The sequence below is a fragment of the Rattus rattus genome, chromosome 9 (genome assembly GCF_011064425.1).
Source record: "Rattus rattus isolate New Zealand chromosome 9, Rrattus_CSIRO_v1, whole genome shotgun sequence".
Lineage (NCBI taxonomy): Eukaryota > Metazoa > Chordata > Mammalia > Rodentia > Muridae > Rattus > Rattus rattus.
This window is the reverse complement of record NC_046162.1, coordinates 44,846,971-44,865,253: the sequence shown is the minus strand read 5'-3', so window position 1 is coordinate 44,865,253 and position 18,283 is coordinate 44,846,971. Positions and strand designations below refer to the sequence as shown.

The 18,283-nt window shown below is 44.7% G+C and overlaps 1 protein-coding gene across 1 annotated transcript in view; it reads left to right on the top strand.

The window, feature by feature from the left end:
- The first annotated feature begins 285 nt into the window (after positions 1–285).
- The window catches only part of Myocd (myocardin), a 53,228-nt gene continuing 35,230 nt past the window's right edge, over positions 286–18,283 (top strand). The window contains 4 exon segments of the mRNA XM_032913648.1: positions 286–343; positions 9,650–9,705; positions 11,302–11,377; positions 14,594–14,755. Of these exon segments, the coding sequence (XP_032769539.1) occupies positions 11,362–11,377; positions 14,594–14,755 (178 nt within the window). The 5' untranslated portion in view covers positions 286–343; positions 9,650–9,705; positions 11,302–11,361.

Below are 18,283 nucleotides of genomic sequence, written 5' to 3'. Positions count from 1 at the left end.
AGCATAGAGAGCATAAAGTGCAGTGGAGAGAGGGAGATACTGTGCTGGGGAAGTACAGTCTCTTCAAAGGAGCCCAGCATTCTAGCTTCTGGAGAGTCGCAGCACCAGCAGCTTCCTGCTCCTCTCATGCCTGTCTTTGACTGACACAGATATGAAAGTGTACTTCACAATACCATTTAAAGCTGTCCTGGACATTAAACCAGAAGGATGGTATGATGAAAACCTGTGACTGTGTTCCTTCTAGCCCAACTCACAAGCTTGTGCTTCCTTTTCCAAGTCTTACAGTTACGGCTTCAACAGAGAAGGACCCAGGAGCAGCTGGCTAACCAAGGCTTAATACCACGTGAGTACCCACAGTTCTTCCTCATTTGGTCAGCATTGTGATATCTGGGAGATAGGAAGTAACTAGAGATCAATTAGTCTAAGCCAGTGTATCTCTCACTCAAGATCCCCCGGAATCTGTATTTGCAGAAATCTATACAGTGAAAATCTATAATGTTTTGCCCAACTCTCTTCATCTACACAGAGGTAATTCCTAGGATTCCAATATGGTAGATTTACTCTCAGGATCAACTCAGTTTATGATGGGCATCCCTGGCTCTTCTACTAGAAGTACCAAATGTAGTCTCTCTCTCTCTCTCTCTCTCTCTCTCTCTCTCTCTCTCTCTCTCTCTCTCTCTCTCTGTGTGTGTGTGTGTGTGTGTGTGTGTGTCTGTGTGTGTGTGTGTGTCTGTGTGTGTGTGTTGGTGTGTGTGTATGTCTATCTTTTTGATTTGAGTTTGGCTATTTAAGTCCACAATTAATTGAATATTGTCAACTAATTCCTTTCTTGACGATCCAGTTGTAATACTGTTTGCACATAAGCAATATTTTGAACTACTTCCCCCAAAGTGGGTCAAAACAGGATTATCGTTGGTTTTAGGAGACAATTTGAAATTTTCTAACAACTAACACTAAATCTTGGTTATCTAGTAAAGTATAGGGAAAGGTATTCTGGACCCATTAAATCACAGTTCGAATCCTTCCACGTCCTATTAACTCTCCAAATAGAATTAAAAACGTCACTATTGATAATGACACCTGCAGAAATCCGGATGGTTGTGCAATACTGTCACACCACGCTTCAGGGTGGAACACACAGCATTCAGATTGTTGACAGACAGTGATTACTACAGATGAATACTAAAGCCTGGAACTGAAAATCTCAAAGCCTTTTGCATCTGCAATTTAAAAGTAGCCTTCTTAATAACTAAGCCTGCAAATGGTCAACAGCAGGGAGCTTTGGATCAAAGCGTTTTAGCGGTTTTTCCAGAGCGCAGAAGGGACAGATGGCCCTGTAATCTCAACACTGTTTCTGCAACACTGTTCTGCTGGGGAAGAAGGCAGCAAGCTCCTGTCTGGTGTTTTAGCCTGGTCAGCACCCCTGAAGTGAGGAAGATGGAAGACAGGGATCTGAGATTGGTCATGGCAGAGAAGTCCAAACCCTCAAAGCTCAGCACTGTCTCCCTGTCCTCGCTTTTGCAAAAGCAGATGAATCTCTCTCTCTCTCTCTCTCTCTCTCTCTCTCTCTCTCTCTCTCTCTCTCTCTCTCTTTCTCAAACACACACACACACACACACACACACACACACACACACACACACACACCTGAACCTTTTAGTCTGTCTGAGGTCACCACTGATTTAAAAGAAAATTCACTGCCCATGCCTGAATGCTGAGGCTGAGGCTGGACTCCACAGAATGAGTGAGCAATTGCAGGCAAAGACAGCGATGACCCTTGGGGATATAGTTCAAACCACACTTCTTGTGTTGGGTGGGTTAGGTCAAGCATCTCTTCATGAGGAGGAACAAAACAGAGATGTGATGTTTTCTTCTCGAAAGTTTCAGGCTGAAATATTGTGGATATGAACAAAATGTTTTAAAAACACTTACAGAGAATTTGTGACTAGTCCATCGGGTCACTGAGACAATTTCAGGGCGTCCGGGAAGTCCTGCAAAGAATGAAATATTGCCTTTGAAACTTAACCAAAAGATAAAGGGTTGATATAGTTTATAGCCACCTCCTGGGAACCAGAGTTTCTAAGGACAGAGCTCCTAATGTAGAACAATGTTCAGGTGTCTGGTACAACTGAAGACCCTGTGTGGGTGGACCTGTTCCTCTTAGCTTTCCTCAGAAAGCTAGGAAAAAGCCAGCCCTCTTCCCCTGCTGGCAGGCTCAGACTCGTAATAGGACACTAAGCTGCCATGGAGTGCACCAAGGGCAGGCACGTGCCTAAAGGCAAATGGTGGTGAGGAGAGAGAACCCATGAGGCTTGGGGTCTCTGGCAGTCAGTCTTCTTTAACACATTTTGTTATTAACTGTGTACAGAGTCCAGAGCCAGGCACAGAGAAGCACACAAAAATGGGCAAGATGGTCCCTTGGAGAGACTCAGAATGCTAGGGGAAAAGGTGACAGTAACTGATTCAGTGGGGTCCCACAGTCTGCCACAGTAGAATTTATTCTATTATTTTAATGTTTTGAATTTGTTTGTTTGTTTGTTTTAAAGGAAGAGGAAGGGAAGGGGGAGAAAACAAAAACCAAAAAGTTAACAGTCCCCAAAGAGATCTGCTAATACTGTGATTTTCTCCCTAAGGCTTTCAATTTTAAGAAAAACCACCATTATATATATATATATATATATATATATATATATATATATATATATATCTGCTGGCCAAGACAGTGTTGATAGTCTGTGCCCACTCCCTGGGCCTCTCCTTGTTTTCCTTAGAAGCCTCTAGGATTCTTCACTAGAGCAGAGTTTTCTTCAGCAGACATTCGAGACGCACTCAAGGTGATCAAATTCTTACCCCTCGTTAACATTCATAAAGATGAAGGGGAAGGCCTGAAAGAGTTTGCAGATGTCCTAGAGCAGATCCAGGCTGTCCAGGGTCCCTCTCACTTTAACTTGCAAGAATTTAAGTATTAGAAAATGAGATTATTTTGTAAAACCTTACCTTGCTTGTGATGCAAAGTAGCTATAATTTTCTCTGAAAGCTTTACAGCTTACTATAAATTGTCTACACATAAAACCAATGGCCAAGTTAGTGGGTTGCTCTAAATTGTCACATATATGGTTAAGGGGAGCACCTACCATGCTTCGGCAGAATCTCTTCTGAGTTTTTGTTCGTTTGTTTGTTGGTTGGTTGGGTTGGTTGGTTGGTTGTTGTTGTTGTTGTTCTTGTTTTGGTTGTTGTTTTGGTTGGTTGATTGGTTGGTTTTGTTTGTTTCTTTGGTTTTTATATTTGGTTGTCTCCAGAGTCTGGTAACTGCAGAAATGTCAACCCTTTCTTAATATGGCAGACTTGAGGTCAGAACCAGTGATGTCCAGTGCCCACAGAGACTAGACCCCCTTTCTACCTGTGATTCTCAGGCCCTACAGAAACCTTTTTCCTCACATGTTTAAGAGAAATCACTTTACATTGTAAGAACTTAAGTCATTGTGACTAAAAATATTCAAGTAGAAAGCTGAGGTGTAACTCATGACGGAGTAGACGCCTCTCGTGCCCAAAAGACCCTGGCTTCCATCCTGAGTACTGTGAAGACCCTCTGCGAAAATGTGAAAATGATCAATGGTCTCAATGAGATGTATTACTGTGACCAAGTTTGAATGACAAACTCCACTACCTAGCCTTGGACAGATCCCACTTTTTCTCAAAGTGATGATTAAACTCTAAGGTTTCTCCTCTCTGACACCAATGGACTAAGGTATACACTCCAGTTGGTTAGCCCACCTAGTTCAACAGAGCTCAATTCTCTTCTTCCGTTTTCATTGCTATGCATTGGGCAGGCAGGCTATGAGGTCACTGCTAAGTAACAAACAGTCCACACCAGTAGCAACAACATGGTTTATTTTTCAATCCCTCCAGTCACTTTAAAAAGCATCCACTTTGTCCCTGTTTGTATGAATTTAGGTTTCTAGCTTTTCTGGTGCTTTGAATGAAATTAAACACATCACCTTTTGAACAAAAGTGAAGACAGATGTCTTCTTAGGTCGATATGCAACTTTAGAACAACTTAAATAATGGAAGTTTGGGTTTGGAAGAATGTCTTCACTGGACTGCAGGCTCAAGATCAGGGTCCCTGTTTCCTTGGAAACATCAAGGATACCCATTGTTTTCATATCTATTTCTTCCCTGTACTTCTCGAGCTGAGAATCACTCACCCATGGCAGATACCTTTTATTTTTAAACATTTTATTATTCCTTTGATAGGCGCATTAAAGGTTTTGTTTATAATCACTCTCCCTCCTCTAACTCTTCCCAGAAACACCCCCAGCTTCTCTAGCCAACCAACTTCATGTTGTTTTATCTAGACCCATAAAGACCAATTTGCAATGCTCAAACATTCTTGAATGGGTAAGGGGCTACAGTCTTAGAGAGAACTGTCTCTCCACTCCCAGCAGCTACCAGTTGCCAATCACTCCCGTACTAGATATGGAGTTTCTGTGTGCTACTCTCACCTCTGTGCTAGGCTTTGGTCTGACTTGGACTTGCTCCAGTCTTTGATTCAATGGCTTCAATGACTCCATCTTGTTCTGACCCCTTCAAAAGCCCTCAGATAAAAGATTCTCAGCCTTCAAACTAGATACATTAAAACATTCATAGAGCTATGAGCATCTATTAGGAGTAAGGCTACATGTAGGGCATACACATGGGAATCAGACACAGTCTGTGTCAGTGGACTTGCAGGCTATAAGGAGCTCCAAGTAGCCCCCATTTAACTGTTTCTATTGATAACTTGGGGAAAGTATAGGACCCATGAGGAATGTGGGTACCTGGGGATTTGAAGGAGGAATCCCAGTGTTCCCTCTTCCTCCGATACTAAAGAGCATGTAATAGGGAGCAAGCTCAGAACGTACAGGAATACAGTTATCTTCCTGGGATGGAAGAGAAAAGGAAAGGAACTGGAATGGGTTTTAAAGGACCTGGGGACCAGAGAGGTCATTCTGTGTTCACGGTTTCAGATAAAGCCACCTCTGCCTAGAGTGGGATTTCTGGGCAGCTTTAGTCCAATGATCTGATCAATATAAATGAATTTCGAGAATACGAGGAGCTGTCTATGAATGGTGCTGCCTTTATTTGTTTTGCAGACTAATCCAAGCTACATCAGCCACATACTTACTGCAAAGCCTTGGTAAACCCCTGAACTCTGTGGCACTCCCGAATAGCCAGAAGAAGGACGGGCCATCCCCACGTCCACTCCCCACGCAGCCTCACCATAGTTTTTGAGACATTCGCTGAATAGAACCTCTGCCTTTCCTCAGTGCATCAGCTGATTTGGCTTCTCCCCCACATCACCTACCACACACGACTGGCTGCCTGAGCAGAACACGGCACGAGGGGATTAATCTGTCTGCCTCTTCCTTTCTCCCTAACATCTCTCTGCCCCACCCCAGAACTAGGGAAAGGCACCCTGAACTGTCATGCAAAGCTGGATCAATTCTGACTTCTCCTTCTTCCTGTATCCCTCCTTCAGTTTCCCAGTTGCCTGTTTCTTAAAAAAGTAGAAACCCAGTCTACTTAGAGACTGGCTTTGAATTTGTCTTTATAGCCAGTAGGGGAGAAATTCCGAAGTATTGCATGTTGGGTCAGACTCTATACATGTGCAAGACAGATCTTAAATGCCACCAGGTACACTGAGCAAATACATTGTTTTCAAACACTTAAGATGATAATTTGGGCACAGACTAAGCAGTTTATTACCCAGTTTCCCTCGAGAGATATAGAAATAGACATAGATGACAGATAGATACATAGAAAATAATTTCCAAGTTGTTATCATCTACACGTAGCCTGTACCCTGGTTGCTCAAGGGGACCACGTACTCAAGGTCTGCTGTGCCTTACAAGCAAAGCAGAGTGAGTAAACACTATGAAGTCCATTTCATAAGTGGGGAGCCAAAAGCCATTAGCTCAAGGTTATACCATCAAGGAGAAGTCTCAATTAAATAGTTCCTAAATTCTCAGGTACCCAGGATACCTTTGATCACACAGCATCTCCAGTCTCATGTATGAAATAACTCTGTCTCCTCCCATAGAGAACCGTCCAGTAGAGGGCTGAAGATTGGCTCAGCAGCTAAGACGTATTGGGCTACTCTACCAGAGGACCGAGGTCCAATTCCCAGCACCCATATGGTAGCACACGACCGTCTATAGCTCCAGTTCCAGGGAATTTAATACCCTTTTCTGGCTTCTCCAAGAACCAGGCACACACATGGTACAGGCATAAACGCAGGTGAAACATCCATACACATACCCTACTAAATATTATTAATTCATGTCTCTAATTTCAAGTAATAAATGATCAAATGCTTTTCCACAGGAGCTAGCATTTTTAACCTACATTGCTATGACTCCCGGCAGCAATGACAAGAGAGGTGGTGTTATTTACCTGAGCATCCTTGGGGCTGACTCTGCCACTTCCTTCGTTTATTTATTTATTTTGTACAGTACTGAAAACCAGTCAGTGACAAGCCCCATCCAGCGCTTCTCTCTAGAGCTCACTGTTTCCATCAGACCCTCCACGGGAGGTTGTCCTGGCTTTACAAGCTCCACCAACGTTCTTAAAGCTGGGCATCGACATCGTGTGGAGGATTTGTTCAAAACCGTGTTTCTATGCTTTCACCCCTAGAACTTTAGAGGCTGTGGTTCAGAGGTAGAAGGTCTGGATTGTCTCTTAACAGTCTCCCAAATGATGCTAGAAATGGCCAGTCCCTGGGCCTGCACGTAAAACTGAGGCACGACCCAATGTAGCCCTTGGCATCTGCCTCTTTCTCTAGTCAGTGGTGTTAATATAAAGTACTAGGAGTTCTCCTTGGGCCTGGCCCTGAGAGATTCCCTAGAGGAGAGTCAGCGACATGCCTCCTGGGCTGTCCATCAACACCGGAGCCCCGCCTTGTGCGAAACAGCCCTCTTTGGCCTTAAATGAGCTCTCAGAATCCCCGGCCTCCTCCTCACTGCATCTCTTTGGAGGCCTCTGAAGTCAGAGTGGAACAGAGAGACTGCAGGAGGCCTGTTCTTATCTAGGCGAATGTTTATCCACACAGCTGACCCAAATTAGCTGGAGCTGTAGGGACAGAAATAGGAATAGCCTGCGACTGAACGCCGAGGCGAGAACGTGAATTCCCCTGCGAGGAACGATTAATCTTCCTCCAGGGGGAACAAGTCAGATGTGTGGCTGACTGGATTTATAGTCCAATTCTAATTTGAAATCACATGGACTTATTTTTTTAATTTAGAAATCCAAATTCCTTTTCCATCTTAAATGTCATTGTCCTTTAAATACGAAATTTTGCCATTTGATACTCCTTGGGCTGGCAGCAAAAGTGGTCCTTTGTGTATTTAAAAAAAAAAAAAACCAACTGAGGGAAGCATTACGATTTTTGGAGGCCTGGAGGGGAAATGGCTAGAGCCCACATTCTCCGGAGTCACAAAGAAGGCAAATCTCAACCCCAGGGCCACTGCAGGGGAGCTTTCCACAGTGTGACCTCAAGCTAGTGCCCCATAACATACCCAACCCCCACGGCAAACTCTGAGGGGAGCATTTATTGATGGGGGCAGCATGTAGACCTCTTTGTATTCTTCCCAAGACCTCAAACATAGCTTTCTACCATAGCTGAAAACTTCAACTGTGTCAGTCACTCCTCAGGAGAGGTAGCAACATAGTACTGAATTGTAGCTTTGTAAAATCCAGTGCTGGGGGTGGGTTGGGGGGGGGATGTCAGTGTTTCTCAAGGAAGCGGCAGGCTCTAAGAGTGAGACCTGAAGAGTCCCGAGGATGCAGAGTCAGGAAATTCCTCTCAGGTCTCAAACCCAATTAGAACCAACTGAGAAGACCAGCAAAAGGCACAGTGGCTACTGGCATTTTCTTCACAAATCTGACAGCGTGAGTCTAATGCCCAGAACTCACACCAAGGTGGAGAGAGAGCAGACCCACCCACAAAGTTGCCTTCTGACTTCCACACTTGTGCCTCCTCATACATGTCCCCACGTGCACCGCACACATACAAATGCATACTCAATAATAACAAAATGAATTTTATAAGACAAACACATCTCGCTTACGATGTGGGCAATAGCAGAAGGCTGTCATCCTGTGCCCTTTGGGGAAACCCTCCAGGAAAAACACACGTTATTCTTCCTGACCATTAGTAAAGATCAGTTCAGAGTCAGTCCCTTTACTGCTGATGAAAGTAATTTAACCATACCTAACGCATAATGCTTAATTCCACGAACACTAGGTGAGGGGACAGAGGCAAAGACCTATGGGTGCAGAGCTCACACTTCAGAAGGCTAAGTAGACTCTGTGACCCAGTAACCTGGTGAGGGGAGAGCCACTCCAGACATTCCCAATGTAAATTTCCAGGGATCAAATGTGAGAAAAGGCAAGCCTCCTTCACAAGGGTACCCAGATTCCTGTCGAAGGAAATGCATAACCACAATAGTAATAAACACTTGTTTCTCAGAATCACTTGGCTAGGAAAAGTCGAGGAAGAAAGGGCGTGCCTACAGTAAAATATGGCTGGGAAGCCCACTTTACGACTGAAACTGACAATCAAACAGAAGCTGAAAAAAACGTCCAGGTCAGGGTGAAATGTTATATTCAAGCTAAATATTCATTCATTTTCCTTTAAGAAAAAAGCCTCTAGCTCCAGTCAAAGTGAGAAGAAATAATGTCAACGAAACTACGTATCAAGCAACCACCTGGGATGATTGGGCATGGCTTTCTGCCAACATTGTTAATGTTGGAGTGAGGCAGAGAAATTAATAGAGCATAACTCGTTAACATCCCAAACAGCCACCTACATAGAACCTACTATAGCACCACTACGGTACTTAGGCAGATCATGTAGGCTTAACCTCCACCAGGTTACAGGGGAGCTGTGCTTCCTCCCATGCAATCTTCAGGACTGAACGTGCAATTATGGGTACAGACACACGTGCACATATGCACGTATGCACACGGACACACACACACACACACACACACGCACACACGCACACATGCACGCACGCGCGCACGTCAACCCATTTTTGTGCACCTCAGTTTCTGCATCTCGTTTAGGGTTGGGATTAGATTTCGTGGTAACCTCCTAGTCCTCATATATGAATCTCTGCTTCTCACTCAACGCCCTCGTTGGACCAGCTGCTCATGGTCAACCACATCCTACATCCAAAGAACAGTCTCTTCCTTCAGTGCCCCAGGCACCTCAGACTGCAGTCATCTACCATGCTTTTAGAACTAAGGGCACAGAACAGTCAATGAGGATGTGAGTTACCTCACTTAGTATCTCCCCTAAACTAGTGTCACCCTATCCCCTGCCCCTCTGGTTCCTCAGAACTTGGCATGGCCTGCCTACACCACCTCTCCTCCTGTCGCAAAGCCTGCCTCTGCTGCTCCTCCTGGGTTAGGTCTGAGTTCTGCCCTCCTCTGTCTTGTGTGCCTTCTGGGCAGCTGGCGACCTCCAGGCCTTTCTTCTTTGTTGCTTGTGGTCTGATAGCGGCCATCACTTCCAGACTGTGCCTAGCTCAGCAAGCACACAGCAGCCCTGCAGTGCCGACCGTGCCTCCGGCCAGCCTCTACTCACCTCTTTATCTTTCTGTTACAGCCCTGAAAAGTCCAACTGAGTTCCATGACCCGAGGAAAAAACTGGATAGTGCCAAGGTAAATTTTGCAAACTGCCTTTTCTGAAAGGGGGTGACAGGCTGTCGATATGAATGCTGAAACGCAGGCCTGAGTGTGTGCAGTGATCTCCAAATGGCCACGTCCCTGTCCTCACACCAATACGGACTCTCAGTCCCATGAACCAAAGACACGTGTGAAAATGACATCTAACGTCTAAGCTTTAAGACTCGTAGTTGTCACCTTAAGAAAAAGTGTTTTTAACCATTTGGTATCAGAGGACAATTACCAAAGATAGACTGTTGAAGTTATTTTCCAGTTCTTCCTTCCAGCCCCATGCTCTCAGAAATAAGACTCAGATTCAAAATATATTTACAAATACCTTGGCCATATAGCTAGGCTCTCCTCTGACTAGAATCCTAACTTTAGAGGACCCATTTACTTTAGCCTACATTCTGACACGTGGCTGGTTACCTCTGCTCAGGTTACCAAGTGTCTATCTCCTTACATCTTCCTGGGTGAATCTTCCCTCAGCTGTCTCCATTCCAGAACATTTTATGTTCCCCAATGTCCTACTTTCTATTTCCTGCCTAAGCCATAAACCATAGGCTTTTTATTGACAATGCACAAGATACTCTCTCTACAATATACTAGAGGTCAAACATCCTTAAGAGGAGAAGGAAAGTTGGTCTTCTCACTGATTTATCTTTCGGTACAGTTGTTCCTAGCAAGAGTCAGTTTCTCATACGTGTATTCATTAGGAAGGTGAAGTCTGGGGATGAGGTTTATTTGAAGCAACACAAGAATGATGTTCATTAATCTTCTCACTTAGGCAACAGGTTGTTTCATTTTTTTTGTTTCACTTAAAGGGAAAGTTGACATACTCGTTAGGCACCTTTATAATAAATAGGTTTCTATACCTGCTGTTCTCAGTGGTATAAACGTGACGTAGGAGCCGTCTGCACCCCCAGAAAGCTGGGAAAGACACACTGGTGTCTTTTCTGGCCTGTCGCCGCTTGCAGCCTTGTAGCCAGGCTGTGGATAGAGGGGAAGAGCAAGGCTGTGCAGTTCTTCCAGGTTGCTTGTGAGTGGCTGTGGTGCCTCGCGCTGCAGAATAGTGAACAACATACTTGTCAGTCATGGAAGACCATGAATAGGGAGGGAGAAAAACCTGGGCGTAGGAATCCGAGGCCTCTCATCCCTTTAGACAGCTCCTCCGTGACAGACATGTGGCAAACCATCCCTCCCCAAGTGCCTCCCAAAGCCGGAATTTGCAGGGTTCACACTTTGCCAAGTCAGAGGCCAGGGTTATATGGAGTCAGATCGGAGAGCATGTTTATAATATTTCATCTCTGATCTCGGCTGCTTTAGAGACGATTCTAAGAGGCAATGAGGTCAATTCTAGTAAAACATCTCCAGACCTAGAATGCCATTGTGTTTACAGACATCGTCTTGGGCCCAAGCTTTTCACCCCTCTGCCGTTCTTTCCCATACTAAGAGTCTTTGTTTCTTTGTGGAAACGTGGGAGAAAGGGGTACTTTCCACTTGTCGTTCAATGAGTACAGTTTTCTCTTTGAGAGAAACTGAGAATTTTTGAAAGTTAAAACTAGCTCGATTCTCTGTGTGGTTGTTCCACAGACTGAAGACTCTCTGAGGCGCAAGGTCAGAAACAGGTCGGACCGTGCCAGCCTGGTTAATATGCACATTCTCCAAGGTAAGGCTGCATAAGTCATCAAGTAGGACCTGCCTAGTGGGAGGTCATTTTTGTATTTCCGTGTCTCTGTACTGGCTAAGCCCCTTAAAAAACCTCTCCCAAGCTGGGCCGTGGAGGCACAAACCTTTAGCCCTAACATTCGGGACAGAGTCAGATGGAGCTCTGATTTTGAGACCACCCTGTTCTACAGAGTGAGTTTCAGGATAGCCAGGGTTACACAGAGAAACCCTGTCTCAAACAAACAAACAAACAAACAAACAAACAACAACAAAAACAAAAAAGCATCTCCAAAAATAAATTAATGAAATAAAATAAAAATCTTTCTAAAACACACACACACTGCACACAAGCATTCATGCACACACCCCAGCTTTTCATCAGGCCATTTTGAGCAGCCATCCAGCCGTTCTCAAAATTTGGGCTCCAGACTCACCCGTGCCATTCCTACCTGACTCTACGGCAGTGGTTCTCAACCTTCCTGATGCTGTGATCGTTTAATACAGTTCCTCATGCTGTGGTGTGCCCCCCACCCAACCATAAAGTTATTTCATTGCTACTTTATAACTGTAATTTTGCTGTTCCGAATCATAATGTAAATATCTAATATACAGGAGATCTAACACCCACAGGTTGAGAACCACCGCTCTAAGGCCAGGCGATTCCATAACTCCACAGAGCACACATACAGTGTCCTTTGTAGACACGAGAGGTATCGTCTAGCTGTTCCTATTGTCGTTAAGGAGCGGTATGATTCTGCCCTGTGGATGGCTTTATGTTCTAGTGTGCAGGAAATAAGGATCGCAGGAAAATCAATGCTGATCCATGCAGTCCTATCCTGGGTGCTGTCACCATGTTCAGGAAGGGGAAACAAAGCAAACACCTAGTTGTCACCATCGCCTGACACCTGAGGGAAGGAGATGCCATTCCTGCAGTAGGACCCACAGACCACAGGGGCCCAGCTTCAGAGATGTTCAGCCTCTGCTCTGACATTTTCTGTGAAATATTTGCTCGGTGAGAAAGCGCTGCGCTGGTGATGGCTGGCTGATTGTGTGAGTTCTGAGATGAGTAAGGCACGGGTTTCTACCCTTAGAGAACTTCCCAGGGTAGCAGAGGAGGTAGGCACAAGAATCAGCATTCAGAACCCAGCACGAGAGAGAAAGTGCATGATATTCTCAAAGTGCAGGGGAGGCCATGGAAGGGAGACATCTGACTCAGAATGGCCTGGAGAAGGGAAAGCAAGGACCTTTGCATAGGAAGCAGGGAGCAAGTTCAGGAAGAAGGAAGAGCATTTAAGGTGGACCCAGCATGCACCCAGCAGCAGCGTGCTCGCGCCAGAACGCATATTTCCTTCCAAGACTGGATGCAGCTTTCCAAGACAAGAAAGGCCCCGAGATAGAGTGGAAGTTGCAAGCCTTTCCCCATTGGTCAGCATCATCTCTGACTTTGCTGGCTTACTGACTTTCTCTCCAACCGTGGATTAAGCGAGATGCTGTAAGACAGAAAGTAGCAGATGGCGCACAACGCAGAGGAAAGGCCGTGAAGAGTTCTAAGGGCGCTCAGGCATACGTGACAAAATTTTTACCTTCTTCACAGTGACATCTCTGAAGAACCTGGGAACCGGTGCTGTGTCAGCACAAAATTACAGCTATACAAATAGCAGGAGAGACGCCATTTCAAATGAGATACAGACCTTTCTGTGGTTGAGTTAGCAAATAAAAATAAATATTGCGTGTGACCAGAATGCATGGGATGCAGGCATTTGCACCCGGCTGGTGGGGTGCTGCCGGGTCGGTGTTGCTACAGGGCAGTTTGGCAGAGTGTGTCGAACGCCTTGACTATGTGTCTTGAGCTTGTAAAGGTTTGTATACAATGGTGTTTAACAGAGAGTTATTTGGAGGGGAAATATTGAAGTTGGTTAAAAAATAAATTCAGCAATCGGTGATCCCCCAAGTAAATTGGGGGATCTTCTGCTGAGTGTAATATCACATAGCAACCAGAGCAAGGGCTTGGAGGAATAATGATTTAATAAGAAAAAGCTTAGAGGGTGTTTAGTCAAAACAGCAGGAAAGAAAAGCAGTATTTATAGACAAAATTCTGGGAACTCAAACTAAACATGTAAATATGTGCATTCACGGTCCAGCTCTGGGAAGAAAAAGTATAGATCTAATAATAAAAACAAACAACTTGGGAAGGCAGACGCCTGGTGCGGAGTTTCCAGCTCATTTTATTTTCTCACGCACACCCTTGGCATGTATGATACTGGGGTGCACAGAGGTGCTACAGTCCAGCAGCCCTTCATTCTGTAAGTTGTCTCTTCCATGGAGCCTTCTAGTCTCCCAAACAGAAATTAGGAGTTAGCTCCCTGAAGTAGCAAAGACCCACTAGTCTCTCTCTGCCTATGTCTCTCTGTCTCTCTCTGTCTCTCTCTCTCTCTCTGTCTCTCTCTGTCTCTCTCTGTCTCTCTCTGTCTCTCTCTGTCTCTCTCTGTCTCTGTCTCTCTCTCTCTCTCTCTCTCTCTCTCTCTCTCTCTCTCTCTCTCTCTCTCTCTCTCCTGAGTTTTGCATTCAGGTGGGGCCAGAAAATTGAAAACATACAGCGAAGGTGAGCAGAGTGTGCCCTGAGGGCAGAAGGGACTAGTGGTTGACTGTAAGGAGGATTTGGAATGGAGAGATACAACTTCAAAGGATCTCTCTCTCTCTCTCTCTCTCTCTCTCTCTCTCTCTCACCTTTTACAACAGATCTGAACATTTGCCTCTTAGTATCACAATACTGACAAAGCTAAAACCACTAGAAGGTCACACACACACACACACACACACACACACACACACACACACACACACACACTATTACCAGGAGATCTTGTTTGCTGCATTCCCAGCCTGTGCCAGTTGCTCTCAAAAGCTAGGAACCTAAGGTCAAGCAAGCCACAGGGACCCATGGACTGCTTGCTTACAAAATTGCCAAATAACATTTAAAAAAAAAATCCTCTCAAGGCGAGTTTCTCCAGTTTTCCTGTGCATCTTCATTTGCCTATATTTGGAAGTGTCTGCTCTCTGGTGCTAATCCCTGTGAAGTGATGATGCTCGCATTGAAAAATTATCAAAATGGTAGAGCATGGTGTGACACAGTGTTTTGTAACCAGCAGCCAGAAAACCAAACCAAACAAAATGACATCGAGTTCTAAAACGGATCCTGTCTGTTTCAACCTTGCAGCCTCCACGGCAGAAAGATCCATTCCAACTGCTCAGATGAAGCTGAAAAGAGCCCGCCTTGCAGATGACCTCAACGAGAAGATTGCTCTTCGCCCAGGGCCCTTGGAACTGGTGGAGAAGAACATTCTGCCTATGGATTCTTCCGTGAAAGAGGCTATAAAAGGTAGTTTGGGTCGGGGAAAGGGAGGCATGCCCATCCACACTTGTGCATGCCAAAGCAGCCACAGCTCTGGCAATCTGGGAACCTTGTTCTGAGCATCCCACTGGGAGACCCATGACATGGGTTGTCCCCCAAGCATATACCCCATACCCAGAGGTCCAGTATCTTCTACTTCCTGTTAAATAGGCAGAGGTGGGAGGGAAGACAGGGAAGGAGTCAGCAATGATGGCCCACACCTATGATCCCAGCACTTGAGAGGCTGAGACAGGATTGCTATGATGTCAAGCTCAATCTGGGCTCCAAGTGAGATCTACAAACCAAACTAATGAATGAGCGAACTGTGTTGAGACCTGGGACAATAGAAATAGCCATTTGGCTGCTGTGTGCGGTGGTAGAGACGGGGATGGCAAGGTCCAGGCTTTCTCAAGCAAAGCTCACATTAAGATACATGTGAAACTGACAATTCGTAGGTGACATCCAAGGTCAAACACTCGTGGACAAGATGATACACTCACGGGTTAGTTTCCTCAAAACCTTAGTTCATTCCTTAGACTGTTTGACCAACTGACCTCAGGTGGATCCGAGCAGCCTGCAAATACTTTGCTTAGAGTTCGTCTAAGCAAAGTTGGACCTGGGTAAGCAGAGGAGAGGGGAGAGGAGAGACGGATTTTCTTTTTCAGTTAGACCCACAGGTGTCCTGGGGACACTTAAAAGATACTATTTGCCAATAGATATTTAAGTATCTCAATATGTCATCAGAAGCATGTGCCAGGACATCATACGCTAACTGTATTTATTGTGAGTTACCCTTGAGTTGGTCTACAACTTGATCGTACCCATCCATTCAGAGACAATGTGGATGCTGCCTTGGGGATGTGTAACTATGGAAATAGGGACTCCAGGAGAGTCACTGGATCCTCTTCCAGTGACTGGCTGTCCTCATCACATGCTGCCTCCACACTGAATGTCTTTCTTTGAACGTGACCTACAGTTCTCAGGAGTGCATGCTCCTCATCACTGCTTCATCAGACAGGAAAGGGGTAGGACAATGCCGTCCAGCGGCTCTCATCATTTCTAGAACATTCTATTCCATGACTATAAAATTGTCACTTATTTCTCTACTAGAGGCTAAAGATTTTTAATCTGCACTTTTGCCTCACACTGACTTTGCACCTTCCCCTGAGATTATGCGTTGCTAGCTGGTAGCCTTTTCTTTGTTCTTCCTGGTGCCTGTGTCTCTCTGTGTATGTCGTACTTATACAGAAACAAACAAACAAACAAACAAACAACCCCACATCTTTCATTAGTGTGGCAGACATTTTACCAGCCTGTCAGCCTGTGCATCCTGATTTTACACACAGTGCTTCCAAGTTTCTCTGTCATCTTTTTATCTTTTTCTTCATAGTTTCTAAACTTGTTTGCATTGAAAATATTTTCCAGATCAAGGATATAGACTTTTTACATCGTCGACTATACCTATGAAGTCCCTCGTTTTCACATTTGAAATCTAAGTGCCTCGGCAAAGATGTCAGGACTTAGATGAAGAGGCAAATGTCATTTTGCTTTGTCTAGAATTTTGTGATGGATTTTATAATTTACTCCGACATTTAGCTTCCCAAGCTTCTTCACATTGGTCTTTGTCTATTGTATCCTGGCTTCTTACAGAAGTATGCTAGAGATAAAACTTAGGGACAGTTTTTCACATGTTTACTTTTGCTCCTGTCAACATTTGCTTGGGAATGCAACCCCTTTAGAGCTTAATTAACAGTGAATTCATGTGTTTAAAGCATGTGGGTCCTCCCAACTCAGAAACACAAAGTCCCTTTCCGTTCATTTAATCCTTCTAGTTCCCATAACAAAGTCATAAGTCAGGTCCTGTGACATGGGAAACATACATTTTGCACATTTACCTTTCTTAGCATCTTTGAAGACTTTCTTAATAGTCCCAATACGTTTCTCAGTTCATCTTGTTTAAGTGGAAATGTCTATGTTTACACATGAAGTGTGTTTCCTGCTCCATTTGTGTGCACTGGCTAGTAGTTGAAAACCTATGTATTATACAATCCATGGCATGCTAAAACCATGCATGCAAACTACCATTTCAATAGTTTTTGTATGTCATTTAACAATGCCAAGATGTATATAGATTGGTAGATTATATCAATTTGATAAAAATTTGGCAGATGATAAACAAAAATAAATAAAATAAAATTTTACTACATAGATCTAGCAGGGTGACTCTTTTTAAATGGACAGGAGAAACACATACTTTATGTATACAATTATGTATATGGCATATAAAGCCTATATCACTCATATACGCACAATAAATAATGACGTTTGAGGCTATCGAATAGTCATGCGTCTCTTGCTTAGCAGAATCCCATTATTACTGATAGGTTGACAGGTCTTCATAGGAGCCAGAGGTAGCAAACATGAGGCCAGACTGGGCTGGACAATAAGACCCTGTTTGATAAAGATCACAGCAAGTCATGCCGTCTGCATTGTGTTTATTTGCATTGCCAGGGCTCGATGCACACAAGTTTTCACTCTGGTTCTCTGTTAGCTGTCCGTCTCTAGTCACCCACCTTCCTATATGACAGGTGCCTTTGGTGTTCTCCCATAAGGATGATTTGAAGAAGATACTGAGCAAATTGCTTGCAAAGGGTGGGAAGTGACAGTGACCAGTGACATGCCCAGACAGTTTCTGCCTGTGACAAAGTCACATGGTATTGCTTCCTTTCTGAATCGCCCCAACACTCCCGGAAGCCACCTCTCCTGATTCTGTTTTTAGAAATTGCTATGGTTTTACTTATGTATCTACACCAATTTTGATATTGGTTGGTATGTCAAGGCATTTGTTTATTGTTCTAACAGTCCAGGAAGAGCATTCCACCAATAGGAGTCCTCCATTTCAGACTCCTTACTCTGACTGCCCTATCATCCTCCACCATCCCCCCCCCCCCGCCATCCTCCAGGCAGGATGGCTCCTTTTCTTAAAGGACCAGATAGTAAACTATAGACTCCACGCACCCTTGAAGGAGGGGGGTGTAACCATGGCAACAAGTAAACAAACGGGTATGGCTGTCTTCCAATAAAACTTTCTTTAGAAGCGGAGTGTGGCGCTTTGTCACCCACTCGTTCTAGCAAGTGAAATCTAAAAATGAAACCTCGCTTACACTAGGCTCGCTGTGAGACCAGTGCGTAGGCTGAGAAAGGTCCCCCTGGCTGAGCTACATCTGTTTCCACAGCAGAAACTCCACACTGTGGAAAGGGGAACAGAGCCTTTGATAAATAGCCATCCTGTCACAGCATTCGTGAATAATGCTGCTCTCTAATGTTTTCGTTCCAACGTTCTGGCCAGATTTAAACGTCAAAACCACGCAGATGCTCCTAGTGGTATGGTGAGGTCACGTGCAAATAGACACATCCCAAGCTGAAAATATGCTCACGACTCCTGCAAATCCCTGCCTAGAGCATCCCACCCTCACCACACTGTGGAGAGGGGCTTGTTTCACATTGTGAGGACAT